The sequence below is a fragment of the Peromyscus eremicus genome, chromosome 8a (assembly GCF_949786415.1).
Source record: "Peromyscus eremicus chromosome 8a, PerEre_H2_v1, whole genome shotgun sequence".
Classification (NCBI taxonomy): Eukaryota; Metazoa; Chordata; class Mammalia; order Rodentia; family Cricetidae; genus Peromyscus; species Peromyscus eremicus.
In genome coordinates, this window is record NC_081423.1 from 62,002,792 (window position 1) to 62,017,879 (window position 15,088).

At 49.7% G+C, this 15,088-nt stretch overlaps 1 protein-coding gene across 1 annotated transcript; it reads left to right on the top strand.

Annotated features, from left to right (window-relative positions):
* Positions 1–1,306: 1,306 nt before the first annotated feature.
* Lyrm9 (LYR motif containing 9) lies at positions 1,307–14,695 on the top strand. Its single transcript, XM_059269563.1, has 4 exons — positions 1,307–1,353; positions 11,099–11,239; positions 13,351–13,443; positions 14,592–14,695. Exons 2-4 carry the CDS (start codon positions 11,114–11,116, stop codon positions 14,607–14,609), a joined length of 237 nt encoding a protein of 78 aa, XP_059125546.1. The 5' UTR covers positions 1,307–1,353; positions 11,099–11,113; the 3' UTR covers positions 14,610–14,695.
* The last annotated feature ends 393 nt before the right edge of the window (positions 14,696–15,088 follow it).

Below are 15,088 nucleotides of genomic sequence, written 5' to 3' on the forward strand. Positions count from 1 at the left end.
AAGAGCAGGGATGAGAACAGACTGTGACATTTCTTAAAAATATGAAAGGGTCTTATGGTTGAACTCCAGAGTGAACGGTGTCACAGCAGAGTGGTCCTAGTCAGGACTCTAAAAGTATAACGATTTATTGATTGGATCTGTGCTAATGATGTGCCCTGATTATGCATGGGTAAATAAGAGGGCTGATTTATGAGGGTGCGATTGGATTTTTCAGATATATTTGGTCTAAGTCAACATATTGGAAATAAATGAAGGTAATTAGCCGGGTATTCCAGGGGAGGAATCTTCCCACACTGGTTTGAGACAGTGTGGTAGTTAGGTAAAGAGGAAGAAAAGGGGGGTGCTGGAGGAGATGGAGCGGGAGTCTAGAGAACTGAAGGAGAAACAGGGAAAAGAAAAAGTTCTCTTAAGAAATAGCCCCTGCTTCCTAAGAGGAAGAAAAATAATTTCTGGGTGCTGCTAGACAGCAGTGTTTTCTTTTAAAAAAAATGAAGAAAAAAAAGACATTATAAGAAATTGTCTTGTTAAAGCAACTACACAAGGAGTGTATGTAAGGAAATCGGGCTTTTCATTACAGACAGGTTTAAAAAGCCCCAGAGAAGAGAGACACACGAAGAGAAGCAACGTTACACTGGTCTCCTCACAGACAGCAGCCCGGAGAAGCTTGCAGCTTCATTGAACAGGGCGTTTGTCTCGCGATAAAGACTCATCTTTATTTCTTTCAGGATATAAAACTTGTATTTAAATCAATTCAGAGAAGCATTCTGACTTTAAACACGCGCGAGTAGGGAGAGCCCATTTAATGAAACAGCATTATTTCGTTTTCAAAGACGGATCCTGGCAGTAGCTCTGAGTTAAGATTCCGTATTCTTTCCCTCAATTATAATTATAGCTGAGTCTGAAAAGAAGCATGCCTATTACTGTCATATGTATTCTTCTGACAGGTGTTGTGGGACTGTAATTTGATGAAGCGACTCAAAATGCAGACTCCCTTCCAAACATAATTCCTGTCATCAACACGAGAGGTTTAGGACAAGTCCTCCAAGAAGCCTTTGCAAAGATCTTGAGCACCCCTGATATTCCAGCACAATCCATTCTTGGGAATATGAGAAAGAGCTTGCCTCCAGGGCTTGTCTCCAGGGTAGTAAGGAAGACAAGGGAAAGAAGGCTGTGGGTAAGGCCAACTGGGTGGGGTCGGATCAGGATGCCCGCACCCAGTAGGACCCCGCGTCCCGCCGGCGGCCGGCAGAGGGCGCTCAGGCACCAGGCGGGGGCGGGGGCTGCGCTGGCTTCCGCTGCGCAGGCGCACTCGTCGCTCGCGGTGCCTCGAGTTGGCGTCCGCCCGGAAGGCGGGTGAGCCCTGCTGCGTGGGCCCAGGGCGGGGATTCGGGCGGCGGGGGCGGGCTGGGGATTACCGAGGCTGCCAGCAGGGCCGGGATCTGTGGAAGCCCTGGGGGCGATCTGTGGGTGCTCCGGGCTTCCCCCGAGAGCCGGCGGCACCTGTCGCAGGCAGAGTCCCGGCGCGGCGGAGGAGCGTGGGAGGCCGAGATGCGGGCTAGGAGGATGCAGGGAGCCAGGTCTCCACCATGTGCTGCTGGCATCCGCACTCGGCTGGGGCAGCCCTGGGTTCTGTGGTTTTCCAAGAGCAGACGAGCCCCTCTGCTCTCAGTCGGTCTATGAGAACACCCTGTTACCAGGAGTAACTGGGATCACATTGGTTTCTGCAATATGTAACCCAGGCTGACCTTGAATTCATAATCCTTCTGCCTCGGCTTCCCACGTGTACTGGGATGACCGGCCAGTGCCCATGTAAAGTGCACACGTTTAATAACCTTTAGAATGTGCGCAGTTGTATATCTACCACCACTGTCTATTTTAGAATATTTACCGTGCCTTAAAAAAAAAAAATCCCCCTTAGCAGGCAACGCCCCTCCCCAGTCCATTCCCTTTTCTCTGCGCTATGCAACCAGTTCACTGCTTTCGGTAGATTTGCCAATTCTGAACATTTCATAGAGACGGAATCAATCATACGTTATGTAGCTCCCTGTTATTGGTTTCTTGCGTCTTGCACGCCTTCCTCAAGGTTCACGAGTGGTAGCATAAGTCGGCACTTTGTTCTTTTTATTACAGAATGATTTTCCATGGTCTGCCTGGATCAGGTTTTATCTCTCCATTCTCCCTGTGATGGCTCTTGGGACTCATTTGAAGTCCTTACTATCACATACCTGTCCTCTGGGTATAAGGTAGTGGGGGCCAAAGAAAGGAAAGGATAAAGTGTGAAATATCCTTGGGTGGCACATGGGAATTCCGAAAGAAAGAGACTGATTAGTCACCTGCTAATCAGGAGCTAGGAACAGCTCAGTGGTAAAAGGTTGCCTGGCACGGTCAAACCCCAGGATTCATCTCCAGCATCACCACCTCCCACAGGGATGGGCACAGAGCAGGGACTGAAGATTGTGCCAGGGGGAATGGAGGGAGGCTGGGCTGACCTTGGTTCTGTGGGAGAGGGACCAGGGGAGGCAAGCTTGCTGGGAGAACATAAATATGCCAGATGGAGCCCTGGGGTGGGCGGGGGCAGGGAGCACACCAGTCCTATTTTTCAACTTTTCTCCATCAAGAAGATTAATTGCATATTTTAAAAAATGGCTGATGCAGGCTTAATTTAGCTTTTATCAGTGCCCAATCGGGCATAATTTTGGGTTATTTTTTTCTGCCGTTCCATTATCTTTTTAAATGTATGACTCTTTTTCCAATTATTTTTAGGTGCCCCGTGCTAGGACACAGGTTAGGGGACAGGGCAGCGAGCTTACATGGGGCCGGGCCCTTTCTTCCTGGCACCTGTGCCAGCAATAATACCTGGCACCCAGGCAGTTCCCTTTGTGCCCCCCCCCCTTTAATAGATCATATTCTTTTTTGAGTTTTGTAAGTTGGTTTTGTTTTGTTTTGAGACAGGATCTTGGATAACCTAGGCTTTGCTACGTGGCCTAGGCTGGACCTTGACCTCCTGAGTGCTGGATTACGGGGATATGCCACCAGACCCATCTGATTTTGTAAACTGTGTGGAGGTCAGAGGACTGCCTTTGGTTCTCTCCTGCCACCTTGTGGGATCCAGGGTTGGAACTCAGGCTGTGAAGCCTGTGTCTAAGTCATCCTACCACTCAGTAAGATTTTTTTTTCTATGTAGCCCAGACTGTTCTGGAACTCTCTCAGTAGACCAGGCTGGCCTTGAACTCACAGAGATCTACCTGTCTCTGCCTCCCAGTGCTGGGGCTAAAGGTGTGAGCCACCACCACCCGGCTTAAGATTTTTTTTTAAAAGAACATTTCTTTTTTTTTCCTCTTGTGTAATTGACATTAGTCTGATTTTTTTTTTTCATTTCGATGTGAGAGGGTGCTGTAATGTCCTTCTATTTCAGAAAGGCATGGAGTGCAAGGATTTCTGGCTAAGTTGTGATACAACATACTTCCGGTGAAGTATGTGTATCAGTGACTGAGCTTGCTCTTGCATAAGCCCCAGGAGAGTTCTTTATGGATGGGGTCCTTAGTCATGATCTGGGCAGCACTTTTTTTATTTTAGTTCTGAGGACTGAATTCAGGGCTTTGCACATGCTGGGCCGTTCTCTTAACGCTGGGTTACCCCAGCCTTAGTCAGCGTTCTTAGGCTTACATATTTAGCAGTCGTCAAGGAGGGAAGTAAGATTGTGGCTTCAGAATCAAATAGACTTAGGGTTAGTTCCCGTTCCGACTGTGCACGGCTATGTGGCCACTGACAAAGCATAGTTTCTCCGAGCCTTGGCTTTCTTATCTATAAAATGGGGCTAACAGTACCTACCCTCTAACATTGCTGTGTTTAATGAGGTAATATGTGAAAAGCTGTCACAACTGCCTTTCGTGAGAACGTGATCAAAGATGACATTAGCTTTTCAGAAGATTCTGGATGAGCTGGTATTGATCTTTTCAGTGATTTCCCCCGAGGCTGCACACTCAGCCGCCCGGAGAGATGTTCCGTGGGTGAGCTATGCTCATGGCAGACCAGACTGCTTCTCTTTGTCCTGGTGTGTGCTGGTTTCAGTGCTTTTGTTGTATACGGGTGACTTAAATAACAGTCAGGCACCCCAACGATTGTGCGGCCGACTGTGACTGTATTAGACTGTACAAGATGGGGAAACAGAATTACTAATAGTTCGTGGAAAGAGGTACTTTGGAGTGGATGCCAGGGTCCTCAGGGTCTGAGCAGAGAATGCAGTCTGGGCTGCATTCCTTGAATTCTTAGGTCATAGGGAGTCCACAGGGTCATTGCTCATGGAGCCGGTCAGGACACAATCAACCTGCTGTTTCTCACCCTGCCAGTGTGCTTGAGAGTGGAGGGGTGAGAGTGGGGAGGATGGGGAAACATCGGAGGTACAGAGTGGGGCAGGGAGGCTGGGGAGGTGATAATGTCTTCCACCCCTGTGCTGGAAGAGGATGAGAGGGACCTTGAGAGTTGCCTGTGGGTGGTGCATCAGGACAGAGCTCGAACCTTGAGTAGAAACACTCTTAACATTTGTGTTTCTTAGTCTGTCCCTTCTCTCTGTGACTTGGCTATTGCTGAACTGTTTGGAAATAGTTGTAGAGTCTGTAACATACTTCTTAATGCTGTACCTGCATCATCTGGGGTAAGAGCAGACTGCATAACCACAGGGTCAGGCAATTCCCAGTAATGTTGGAAGAGTCTTGTACCAGCTCGACAGAGTCAGCTGGTGTCCAGCTGCAGAAGGTTTTGCTTGGGAGCTTGATAACACACTGTAACCACCCTTGGAGAATGGCTGGCAGGGCCGTCCTTGCACACAGGTGGGTGCCTTCCCATAATTCAGGTGAGATCTGAGCTGGAAGTCAGGGCTAGAGTGAAATGGGCTGATAAGGCTCTTTTGGGGTCACCATAGGTTTCCTCCTGAGCATGGTGCATGGTGGCATGCGATGTCCCGTGTTATTGAGGGCATCCAGGAGGTGCCAGACCCAGAGCTGAGTGTGGAACAGTAAGGCCAGCTGTCGAAAGCCACAGGGGCCTTAAAAGCAGATGGGAGAGGATTGTCAATAAGTAGCTGTGGCCTTCTACCAGGAGAGTTCACGTTATGTGTCCGCTTGAATGGGATGCAAGTATCATTCTGGGTGTCTCCACGGGAGTGTTTTTAGATTTAAATTAGTAGACTGAGTCAAGCAAACTGTCTTCATTAATATTCAATCTTTCTAAAAGCACATATTTAGACTGGGCATGGTGGAGCACATCTTTAAATCCCAGTGTCAGGAGGCAGAAGCCAGTGAATCTCTGTGAATTCCAGGTCATCCTGGTAAGCCATATCTCCAGCCTCATTCAGTCCACTAAAGGCCTGACTGCTACAGGATATCGAAGTCACAACCCACCACCAGCTTGCTATATTTTAAAAGAACTTAGGAAACAGAAGTCGGTAAAGGAAATGAATGTTTACAGTTGAACCCACTTTCTGTCTACCTGGTCTCTATCTGTGCCTCTGGTGATCTTACAGTTAGAGATGTAAACCAGAAGATGTGGAGAGTTACTTGACATACAGTTTAACAGTCCTGGGGGGGTGGGCAGGGGCGGTACTTGGTCTGTACTATCTGGACGGTGTTAGATGTTTACAAGTCACACTGTTATAGAATGAACAGTCTGAGCCTTTCTGAAATAAGAAAGAATCCTCTAGAAACCCTTTGAATTGGGACAGAGACTCTTCCTAGTTTCCTGGCAACTTTCTCCCATAGGGTTAGAGTCAGGGCATTAGCTTTGCAGATTTTGGACTTGCCAGCTCCCAGAATTACATGACACATTCCTTGTAACACACACACACACTCACTCAGTGTGGTAGTTTGAATGTAATTGGCCTGCGTAAGCTCATAGGGAATGGCACTATTAGGAGGTGTGGCTTTGTTAGAGTAGGTGTGGCCTTGTTGGAGGAAGTGTGTCACTGTGGGGGTGGGCTTTGAGGTCTCCTGTGCTCAAGCTATACCTAGTGAGAGTTCCCTTCCTGTTGACTGTGGAATCAAGATGTGGAACTCTCAGCTCTTTCTCCAGCACCATATCTGCCTGCGTGACGCCATGTCCAGCCATGATGATAATGGACTAAACCTCTGAAACTGTAAACCACCCAATTAAATGTTTTCCTTTCTAAGAATTGGCATGGTCATGGTGTCTCTTCACAGCAATAGACATCCTCACTAAGACACTCCTTCCGCCCCCCCACATACTCACATACTCCCCTACCCCCCACACTCACAGATATTCTCAAACACACACCCACCCACCCACACCCACACACCTTTTACCGGTTTTGCGTCTTTGAGGACCCTGGCTAACACACCTGTTTTGTGTCAAGCTGTCACAGTGTGGAGACCATCCCTAGTCACAGCTGCCACAGACTGCCCCGTCTAGGACTCAGTTTGCCTGGACTTGGCCTGAGGGGTGGGTGACGCAGACACAGGACTCCCTGGGCCCTGGAAAGGAACCTGGGTGTGTTCTGTAGGCTGGCACCATCCCTGCTCAGTGTCACCGTTTCTGCCTGCTCCTCATTTTGACTGCGTCTCTGTTTGCTTGGTATATTTGTGTACCCATTCTTTAAAAACAACAACAAAACCAAAACTGTTTTAAACATAATACCTATGAAATTGGGATTTTTTTCTTACCTATGTAGGTAAATATTACATTATTGTGATGAAAAGATGTCCATTCATAGACTGCTTAAAATAAACTCAAGTAGCTATTCCACATTTTTGAGAAAAGTTGCCAGAGTAACAAGGTATGGGGATGAATACTAAGGGGATTTGGAGGGCACTGGGTACCCTGACATTTATGTTTCGGGTTCAGTCAGGCTCTTGGGTGGAGAACAGATAGGGAGATGGGTTGAAAGGCAAGGAGTCCAGCTCCAGACTGTGGTAGCTGAGACAGAAGGGATCTGGACGAGAAGGAGCCATAGATCTAAGTGGCACAGAGAGGTAGAATTTGATAGGATTTCAAAGCCAGGGGCTCAGGGATCGAAGGAGAAGGAGTAGTTGGCTTGCAGGTGGCCATCTTAGCCTGGTTGCCTGGGAGATGGAGCTATCCCAGGGGTCTGGGGTGTGAGGCTTAGGTCAAATGCAAAGGGCACAGTGAGAGAAGTGAGCATTCCTAGGGTCAGAGGTTGACTCTAGTTTTGGTGATGGCGCTGGGAGGTTCATGGCCCCCTTAATAGTGGTAAACCCACACTTTAAATTAAATTAAAGCATTTTTAGTTCAGCTCCTCTCAGTGGACCCACACATGCATTCTCTACTTGTTATTACGGAGAATGACTAAGTAATATAATTGAGCTGAAAATAATCTTCCGCCCATACTTGCTGGGTTGGTTACTAAGTATTGCTTGGGGTTTAAAGCAGCGAAGCAAAGTTGTGCTCTTTCCAAATGTCGAGTTTGAGGACTGCAGATGGCAACCATCTGTTCTGGACTAGCATTTTACAATATTTGATTAGCACTTTATATAGTCCGGGGAAGCCTGCCAGAGGAGCTGCCTGTCATGTTGGGACTGTAGCGTGTCCTCTGTGGTTGCCCTTCAGGGGCCTGCCCATGGCAGTTTATGGGTTCCCCTCTGTGGGCCAGGCCAAAGCAGGGCTAGTCAGAATGGTGGCAGCGAGGACTTGAAGAGCCCTGTGTCCTTCTTAGACTTCCTTACAGCTGGAACCATTGAGGTGGGTCATAGAAGTTTGTTTGTTTGTTTGTTTGTTTGTTTGTTTGTTTTTGAGACCTGTAGGCCAGGCTGTGACCGAGGATGACCTTGACTTTGTGATCTTGCGACCTCCGTCTCCCTAGTGCTGGGATTACAGGCCTATACCATTATGCCTTCTGTTTGCAGTGTTGTAGACTGAGCCCAGAACTTCCTGCATGCTAGGCAGGTGCTCTACCTACTGAGCCACACCGCCAGCCCCTGGAAGTAGAAGTGGGGAATCAAGATGTGTCAAAATTCTTTGGGTTGAAGGTGACAGAACCATCGTTCCAGGCTGGTTTGGTAGTTGGAGTGAATGGTCAGGCTATTGAGAGTTCTGGGGCTTGAGTTTCCTATGGGTGAAGTGTTTGGGGCTTAAATAAGGTCTTTGAATTTTGTTCTGGCAAGTTCCAGCTCTGCTTTCTGCTTGGAGCCAAGAGGAGGCAAGATGGCATCCCTTGAAGACTTTCTGAGTCTAGTTGGGGAGGGAGTCTTTTCCGGCCCCAGCTGCTCATCTGTGAGCCAATCCCTGCAGGTGTATGAATCCTGGGCTCTGATTGGTCAGGCAGGTTGGGCCCCCCGTGTGCACCCTGAGTTCTGCGAAGCTGGCGTTTACTAGGAGGGAGAATGGATAGCGGGGTGGGGTGGGGGGGTGAAGGGTGGGGGATGTGGGGTGGTGGTGGTGGTGGTGGTGGACAGTTGCCAGTCAACTCTAGTGTCAGAGCATGAGCCAGAAGAACCATGAGGAGATGGTCAATTTGCTTGGGAAGATGTGCTTGAAATAGGATGAATGCAGGCTCCCCTGAACCCAGACTGTCACGGTTCCCTTGTAGTGCTGGGTGTCCGACAGAGCTAGTCTCCTGCTCCTTGCTTCTTTAAAACAAACACCGGTCATTCAGTCTCTCCACCTTTGACTCTTCATCTGGCACGCAGGGAGACCTCCTCCTCCCCGCCAAGCCTGTACTGAGGAGATAATTGGATCAGTTCATCCAGTGCGAAGCCTGCTGAAGGCCAGGCACAGTGCGGAGGCTTGGGCGCAGCTCATGGGCTGTGGGAGCCTCCTGCATGGGCTGTGGGAGCCTCCTGCATGGGCTGTGGGAGCCTCCTGCATGGGCTGTGGGAGCCTCCTGCATGGGCTGTGGGAGCCTCCTGCATGGGCTGTGGGAGCCTCCTGCATGGGCTGTGGGAGCCTCCTGCATGGGCTGTGGGAGCCCCCTGCATGGCAGCAGAGAGATTTTACTCCCACCCGGGGAGGGACAGTCAGAAAGGGCTTCAGAGGGAAAGGGTTCCACTGAGGGTCTGGGAAGGGAGCCCTGCCATGCAGAGCTGGAGAGAGCTGACGTCCTTGATAGTTTGGAGATTCTGGGAAGAGATCGCTTGGTATCAAGTGTGGAAGAGAATGGAGTGACAGTGGAGTGTCACGTATGACACACACACACGATAAATGAATTATACACACACACACACACACACACACACACACACACACACACACACATATATAAAGAAAAAGTTCATATTGAGTTGCGGGATCTTTGGGAAGAACACATATGATAGAGTGGTTTAGAGTCCATACTACTCTTCCAGAGGACCTGAGTTCGGTTTCTAGAATCCTCCTCAGGCAGCTCAAAATTGCCTGTAACTCCAGCTCCAAGAAATCTGATGCCTCTGTCCTCTTTGGGTACCACACGTGTGCATACCCTCCCACAGACACATTCATGTTATAATTAACAAATAATAAATCTTTAAAAAATCAGGCAATATAAACGTTTTGAAATGTCCTATGGTATGCCATGAATGTGCATACTTCTTAAGATTCATGTAATAGCTGAAAAACAGATTCAGTTTTTAGTTTGAAAACATGGAGTCCATAGACAAAAGAAAGCATGGCAGACTGTTCCGCTTACGCAAACCTTGGGAACATGTGAAGGAACCTGAGATGGGGAAGCCAGTCAGCAGCTCCTGCAGCATGATGGGAGGTGTGGAGCTCAAGGGAGTGCTGAGACGTCATTTTGGAGTGGATATGCGTGCTCTTCGTTGTGGTGGTGGTTTCTGCAGGAGTGGACATGTGAAAAGTTACCAAATGGCTCAGTGTAAATACATGCATCAGTTGTATGTTAATAGCACCTTTTTCCTAATATCTAAATGATTTAAAATTATTTTTTATTTTATTTTATGGGCACATGCGTTTGCCTCCATGTATATATGTACCATGTACATGCTCGGTGTCTCTGGAGGGCAGAAGAGGCATCGGACCCTAGATGTACTTGGAGTTACAGATAGTTGTGAGCCACATATGGGTGCTGGGAACTGAACCCTGGTCCTCTGCAAGAGCAGCCAGTGCTCTTAACTGCTGAACCATCTCTTCAGCCCCTAAAACAACAACAACAAAATTTTTTTTTGAGGCAGTATCTCACTACATAGCCTTTGTTGGACTGGAATTAAAGGCTTGTGCTACCACACCCAGCCCTATTTTTAAAAAAGAAAATTAAAATTACATCCATCTTGTGTGTGTACATGTGTGGACACGTGTATGCCATGACACTTTTATGGAGGAAAGGAGAGCCTGAGGGAGTCAGTTCACTCCTTCCAGAGTGACCAAATTCAGGTCTTCAGTCTCAGTTACAAGCACCCTTACCTACCCAGTCATCTTCCACGTCCCACGCCCCTTTTTACCGGACCCTGGAGCCAGACTGCCAAGGTTCAAATCTCAGATTGACCTCTTATCAGCTGTGTGAGCTCGGGCACATTACCTGACCTCTCTGTGCTTAGTTTTTCTTAAGTCTGCCTCCGTTTATGTGTCAGATGTATGTCGTGCTCGTTGTTATTAATGTCTCAGTAAAATGAAGTCACGTACCTAATTCCGGCTTCCCCTTGGTCACTCTGTGTATAGCTGCTTCTTCATGGAGCCACTCTGTGCATTCCAGTCTGCTGAGCATCTCATTAACATGCATCTATCTGGCTGGGGACCAAGACTGCATGTCTGATGAGCTCCTGGTCTTGGCCGTGCTCTGGCTTTGGAACTCCGGGCGTCCTGCCTTCCTGCCTGATGCCCCGACTAGGATGTATGTGGCTGTGGGCAGCCTTGTTGGCTCCCTGGGGTTTTCTGCTTGTCACCTCCCTCACCTCCCACCTGAAGCTGAGCTTTAGCAGACTCTAGGCTGAGCTGGCACATCTCCCTCTGCACTTGCAGTGGGTCCCTGTGGGCCTGCTCTATGCTAAGGCTAGCCCCAGCCCAGGGTGTAGGCGGCTGGGATTGGGCCACAAGGGGGCCTCGCCTCTGTGCAGATGGTTCACAGAGGGCTGGGATTGGAGGCCAGGGCCGCTGTGGAACTGGCCTGATATCTCAGAAAGCGATGTTCTGTGTTTTTCAGGGCCGGGGCTCACAGATGGCCCCACTGCCGGGGGCAGAGCTGGTCCAGACACCGCTGCAGCTCTACCGCTACCTGCTGCGCTGTTGCCGGCAGCTGCCAACCAAGGGCGCCCAGGAGCACTACAAGCATGCTGTCCGGCAGGTGGGAGCAGGTCTGGGGGAGGTGTCTGCCGGGGGCCAGAGGCACAGGTGCCCGGGAGTGGGCCTAGAAGTTTTCTAAGAAGCACTGCAGCCGGGCGGTGGTGGCGCACGCCTTTAATCCCAGCACTCGGGAGGCAGAGCCAGGTGGATCTCTGTGAGTTCGAGGCCAGCCTGGGCTACCAAGTGAGTTCCAGGAGAGGCGCAAAGCTACGCAGAGAAACCCTGTCTCGAAAAACCAAAAAAAAAAAAAAAAAAAAAAAAAAAAAAAGAAGCACTGCAAAAGTGGGCAGCTGGCCTCTGGCTTCCGTCCGTGCACAGTGGCTGCATCAGCTGGCATCTCGGCGCTGTGCTGGGGCCCGAATGAGACAGCTCAGAGGAAAGCAACACAGACTGGGGGGAGGCGGGTGAGATAACGCTGCTGTGGAGAAAGTGCTTGCCACGCTACCGTGAGGACCAGAGAGAAGGCTGGGCTGGTGGCCTGCACTTGCAATCCCAGCGTTGGAGAGGCAGGAACAGGAGGATTGCGAGCCCCAGGTCCCACTAAGAGGACCTGTCTTAAAGAACTATAAATAAATAAAGCGGAACAAAGTTTTGTGGACCGCCAGGAAAGGCAAGCAGCTCTAGATTAACCAAGACTAAAGCAATGTCCCAAGTAAATGGAAGGCGTGATGCCAGATCCTAGGCCAGAGAAACATGTGGCCGATGGGAATTAGAATACTGGCAGTGGATTAGGTAATGGTTGTATCGATGTTAAATTTTCGGAGTTTGATTGCTGTGGTCTGTAGAGGGTTTTGCAGTTCCTTTGTTAGGAAACACAGGGAGTTTTGTAGGGGATGAGGGCACAGTGCCTGTAACTTACTTTAGATGCTTCTATATAAAAAGGGTGGTAAAACCAGCATGGGAAAATGTTAAGTGGGAAGTCTGGTTTGGAGTTCTTTGCACATCACACTACCTTTCTGTAAGAAATCACTTCCGGGACTTGGTCAATAGCTAAGAGGTTAAATTGGCAACTCTTCCAGAGGACTCAGGGTCTATTCTTTGCACCTCTGTGGCAGCTTCTGGGGATCCAGTGCCCTCTCCTGGCCCCTGCAGGTACTGCATGTGTGTGGTGCACAGACAAAACACCCATACCGCAGACAAAATAATACAAATTTAAAAAAGTTATAAGAAATCATTTCCAAACAAAGAGCTCAAAGCTAAACTTCATAAGATGTGGAAAATAAAAACAACTGGGATGTGGTGGTGGTGCACATCTTTAATTCTGGCACTCAAGAAGCAGAGGCAGATGGATCTCTCCAAGTTCAAGGTCAGCCTGGTCTACATAGTGAGTTCCAGGCTAGCCAGGGCTACATAGTGAGACCCTGTCTCAAAAAGAGAAACAGTGGTAGCGATAGAAGGCTGTGGGAAACAGAAGGGAGGAATTAGCTTTGGGGGAGTCAGGGAAGACTTCCTGGAGGTGGCACAAGGTGGGCTCCTGGTAAGTAGGTAAATGTGAGGTTGGAACACAGGTAAGGGACAGGGGAGTCCATTGTTCTGGAAGAACCCTGAGGTTCACCACACCAGTGAACCAAAGTCGTAGGTCACGGGTCACAGGCCTGCCTGGATTTCCCAGGATCTCCTGCCCCTGTGCCTTCCCACCCTTCCCTATTGCTCCCCCAGCACCAGCACCTGGTGTGTGTGTGTGTGTGTGTGTGTGTGTGTGTGTGTGTGTGTGTGTGTAGTGCGCTCGCGCGCAAGCGCGTGTGTGCAGTCCCTCCCCAGCACACTTTGATCGAAGCAGATTCCTTTGCTGAGCAAATCAGACCCAGGAAATGAGGACTCCTGTCAGCCATTGTCACCTGCTGGATGATCACCTGCCAGATCACCCGCGGGCCCAGAGCCCGGCCTCCTTCTCATCCTCCTCACTGGCTGTCCCATAGACTAGGACTCAAATGCTGCTACCTAAGAGCAGCAGGGTCACCTCTCCAAGCCTCATCTCCAAGTGGGCAGGATGAGCACACCTCAGCAAGGCTAAGAGGTGACCAGCGCCCCGCAGCCTCTCGGGACTGTGCGCTGAAGTTGTGAACCTTGTGAATTTCGCTTGGCCATGTTCTTTTATACTGAAACTTACAGGGTTTCCGGGTTCACTCAGATGAAGATAACCCTGAGAGAATCCTGCAGATTATTAAAAGAGCCATTGAGGATGCCGACTGGATCATGAACAAGGTAAGCGCTTTCTTGGCTCCGGGGATGTTCTAACCTCCTCGGCCACTAGGGGACGCCTGCGAGTCACAGTTGAAAACAGGGGGCCCATGTCAACAGTTCTCCCAGGATGATCTCTTATGGTTGCATTCTTAATCCTGAAAGGCCATACCACTGCCTAGCAGTGCCAAGTGAGCTGACATGGGCACAGAAACAGCTGCTGTGTCTCTGGAAGGACAGCTCTGCTGTGTGCCACCGCATAGCTGGAAGCTGTCTTAGTCTGTTCTCTGCTACTGTGATAAAACACTGGCAGAAGCCGCCTTGGGGCAGGAAAGGGTTTATTTGGCTTACGGGCTATAGTCCATCACCAAGGGAAGCCGAGGCAGGAACGGAAGCAAACACCACAGAGGAAGGCTGCTAACTGGCTCGCTTCCCACGGCTTTCTCAGCTACCTTTCTTATACGCCCCAGGACCACCTGCCCAGCGCTGGCACTGCCCACAGGCACGGACACAGGTCAATCTGATGATGGAAGCAATTCCTAAATTGCGGTTGCCTTGTCCCAGGTGACTGGTTTGTGTGACCTTGACAAAAACTAGGCTGCTGTCTAGGACCTCCACCTGGACTCTGTGGAGAACTGGAGTGTACCCCCAGATTCTTGTCCTCCTAACTCAGATGCTCCAGATGTGGGGTGTAAAGTCCATTTTGTGAAACTCAGATTTTGACAGGGCATTTAGCTGAGTGGTAGATTGCTTGCCTAGTGCACAAGCCCCTGGGGCATATCTCTGACAAGAAAACAAAAACAACAACAACAACAACAAAAAAACCCAAAAAACCAACAACAACAGAAAAAGAAACACTTCGGTGATTGGCTTTGGGGGCCTCCTCTGCCAGGGACTTTGCTCCCACAAACAAGACTCAGCTTAAGGACAAGCCCTGGTGAGTGCCTCCCCGTCTCCCTCCCTGAGCCCCTCAGCTTTTCCAGTAAAGAAGAAGGGCTAGGTACCAACTAGAGATGTGACAGTGGAGGGCGTCCCCATGGAGTCTCACCACCCTCCCCCCCGAAACCCCTGAGGGGGAGGTGGCGACACCTGTGAGACGTGACCAGAGTCCTCCGCCGCCGCCGCCGCCGCTGCCGTCTTGCAGTATAAAAATCTCTTTCTCTGTCTTGCAGTATAAAAAACAAAACTGAGAATCCGCAGCCGGCAGCATGACTGTCCTGGAGACATTGGAACTGAGAAGCCTCTCTGCTTTTGGAGCTCAGCAGCAGCAGCAGCAGCAGCAGCAGCAGCAGCAGCAGCAATTCTGGAATATTCTCTGACATTGTTGGCCGAAAGCAGGAAATCATAGCTGACATTTGGTCAAGTGGCTCTCGTCACCGAAGCCATGTCTCCAGCATCTGTTATGTCTGCTCTTCCATCCCGGAATGATATGCAGTTTGGGGAGAACTTGGTGTTTTTTTGCTTCTTCTCTGTGTTTCTCATTTTTGTCTATCTGTTCTTTTTCTTTGCTCTGAAGGCAATTAGTTTATTCTGGAGGTCCCTTTACCGTTCTCCGAGCCCCAGAGCTGATGTCCCCTCAGACGACCACCTGTACACAAGAAAGAGAGCAGGCTTGAGAACCAGGCAGCTGTGGATCTGAATCCCAGCCGGCACCCACAGCTTCAGGTGC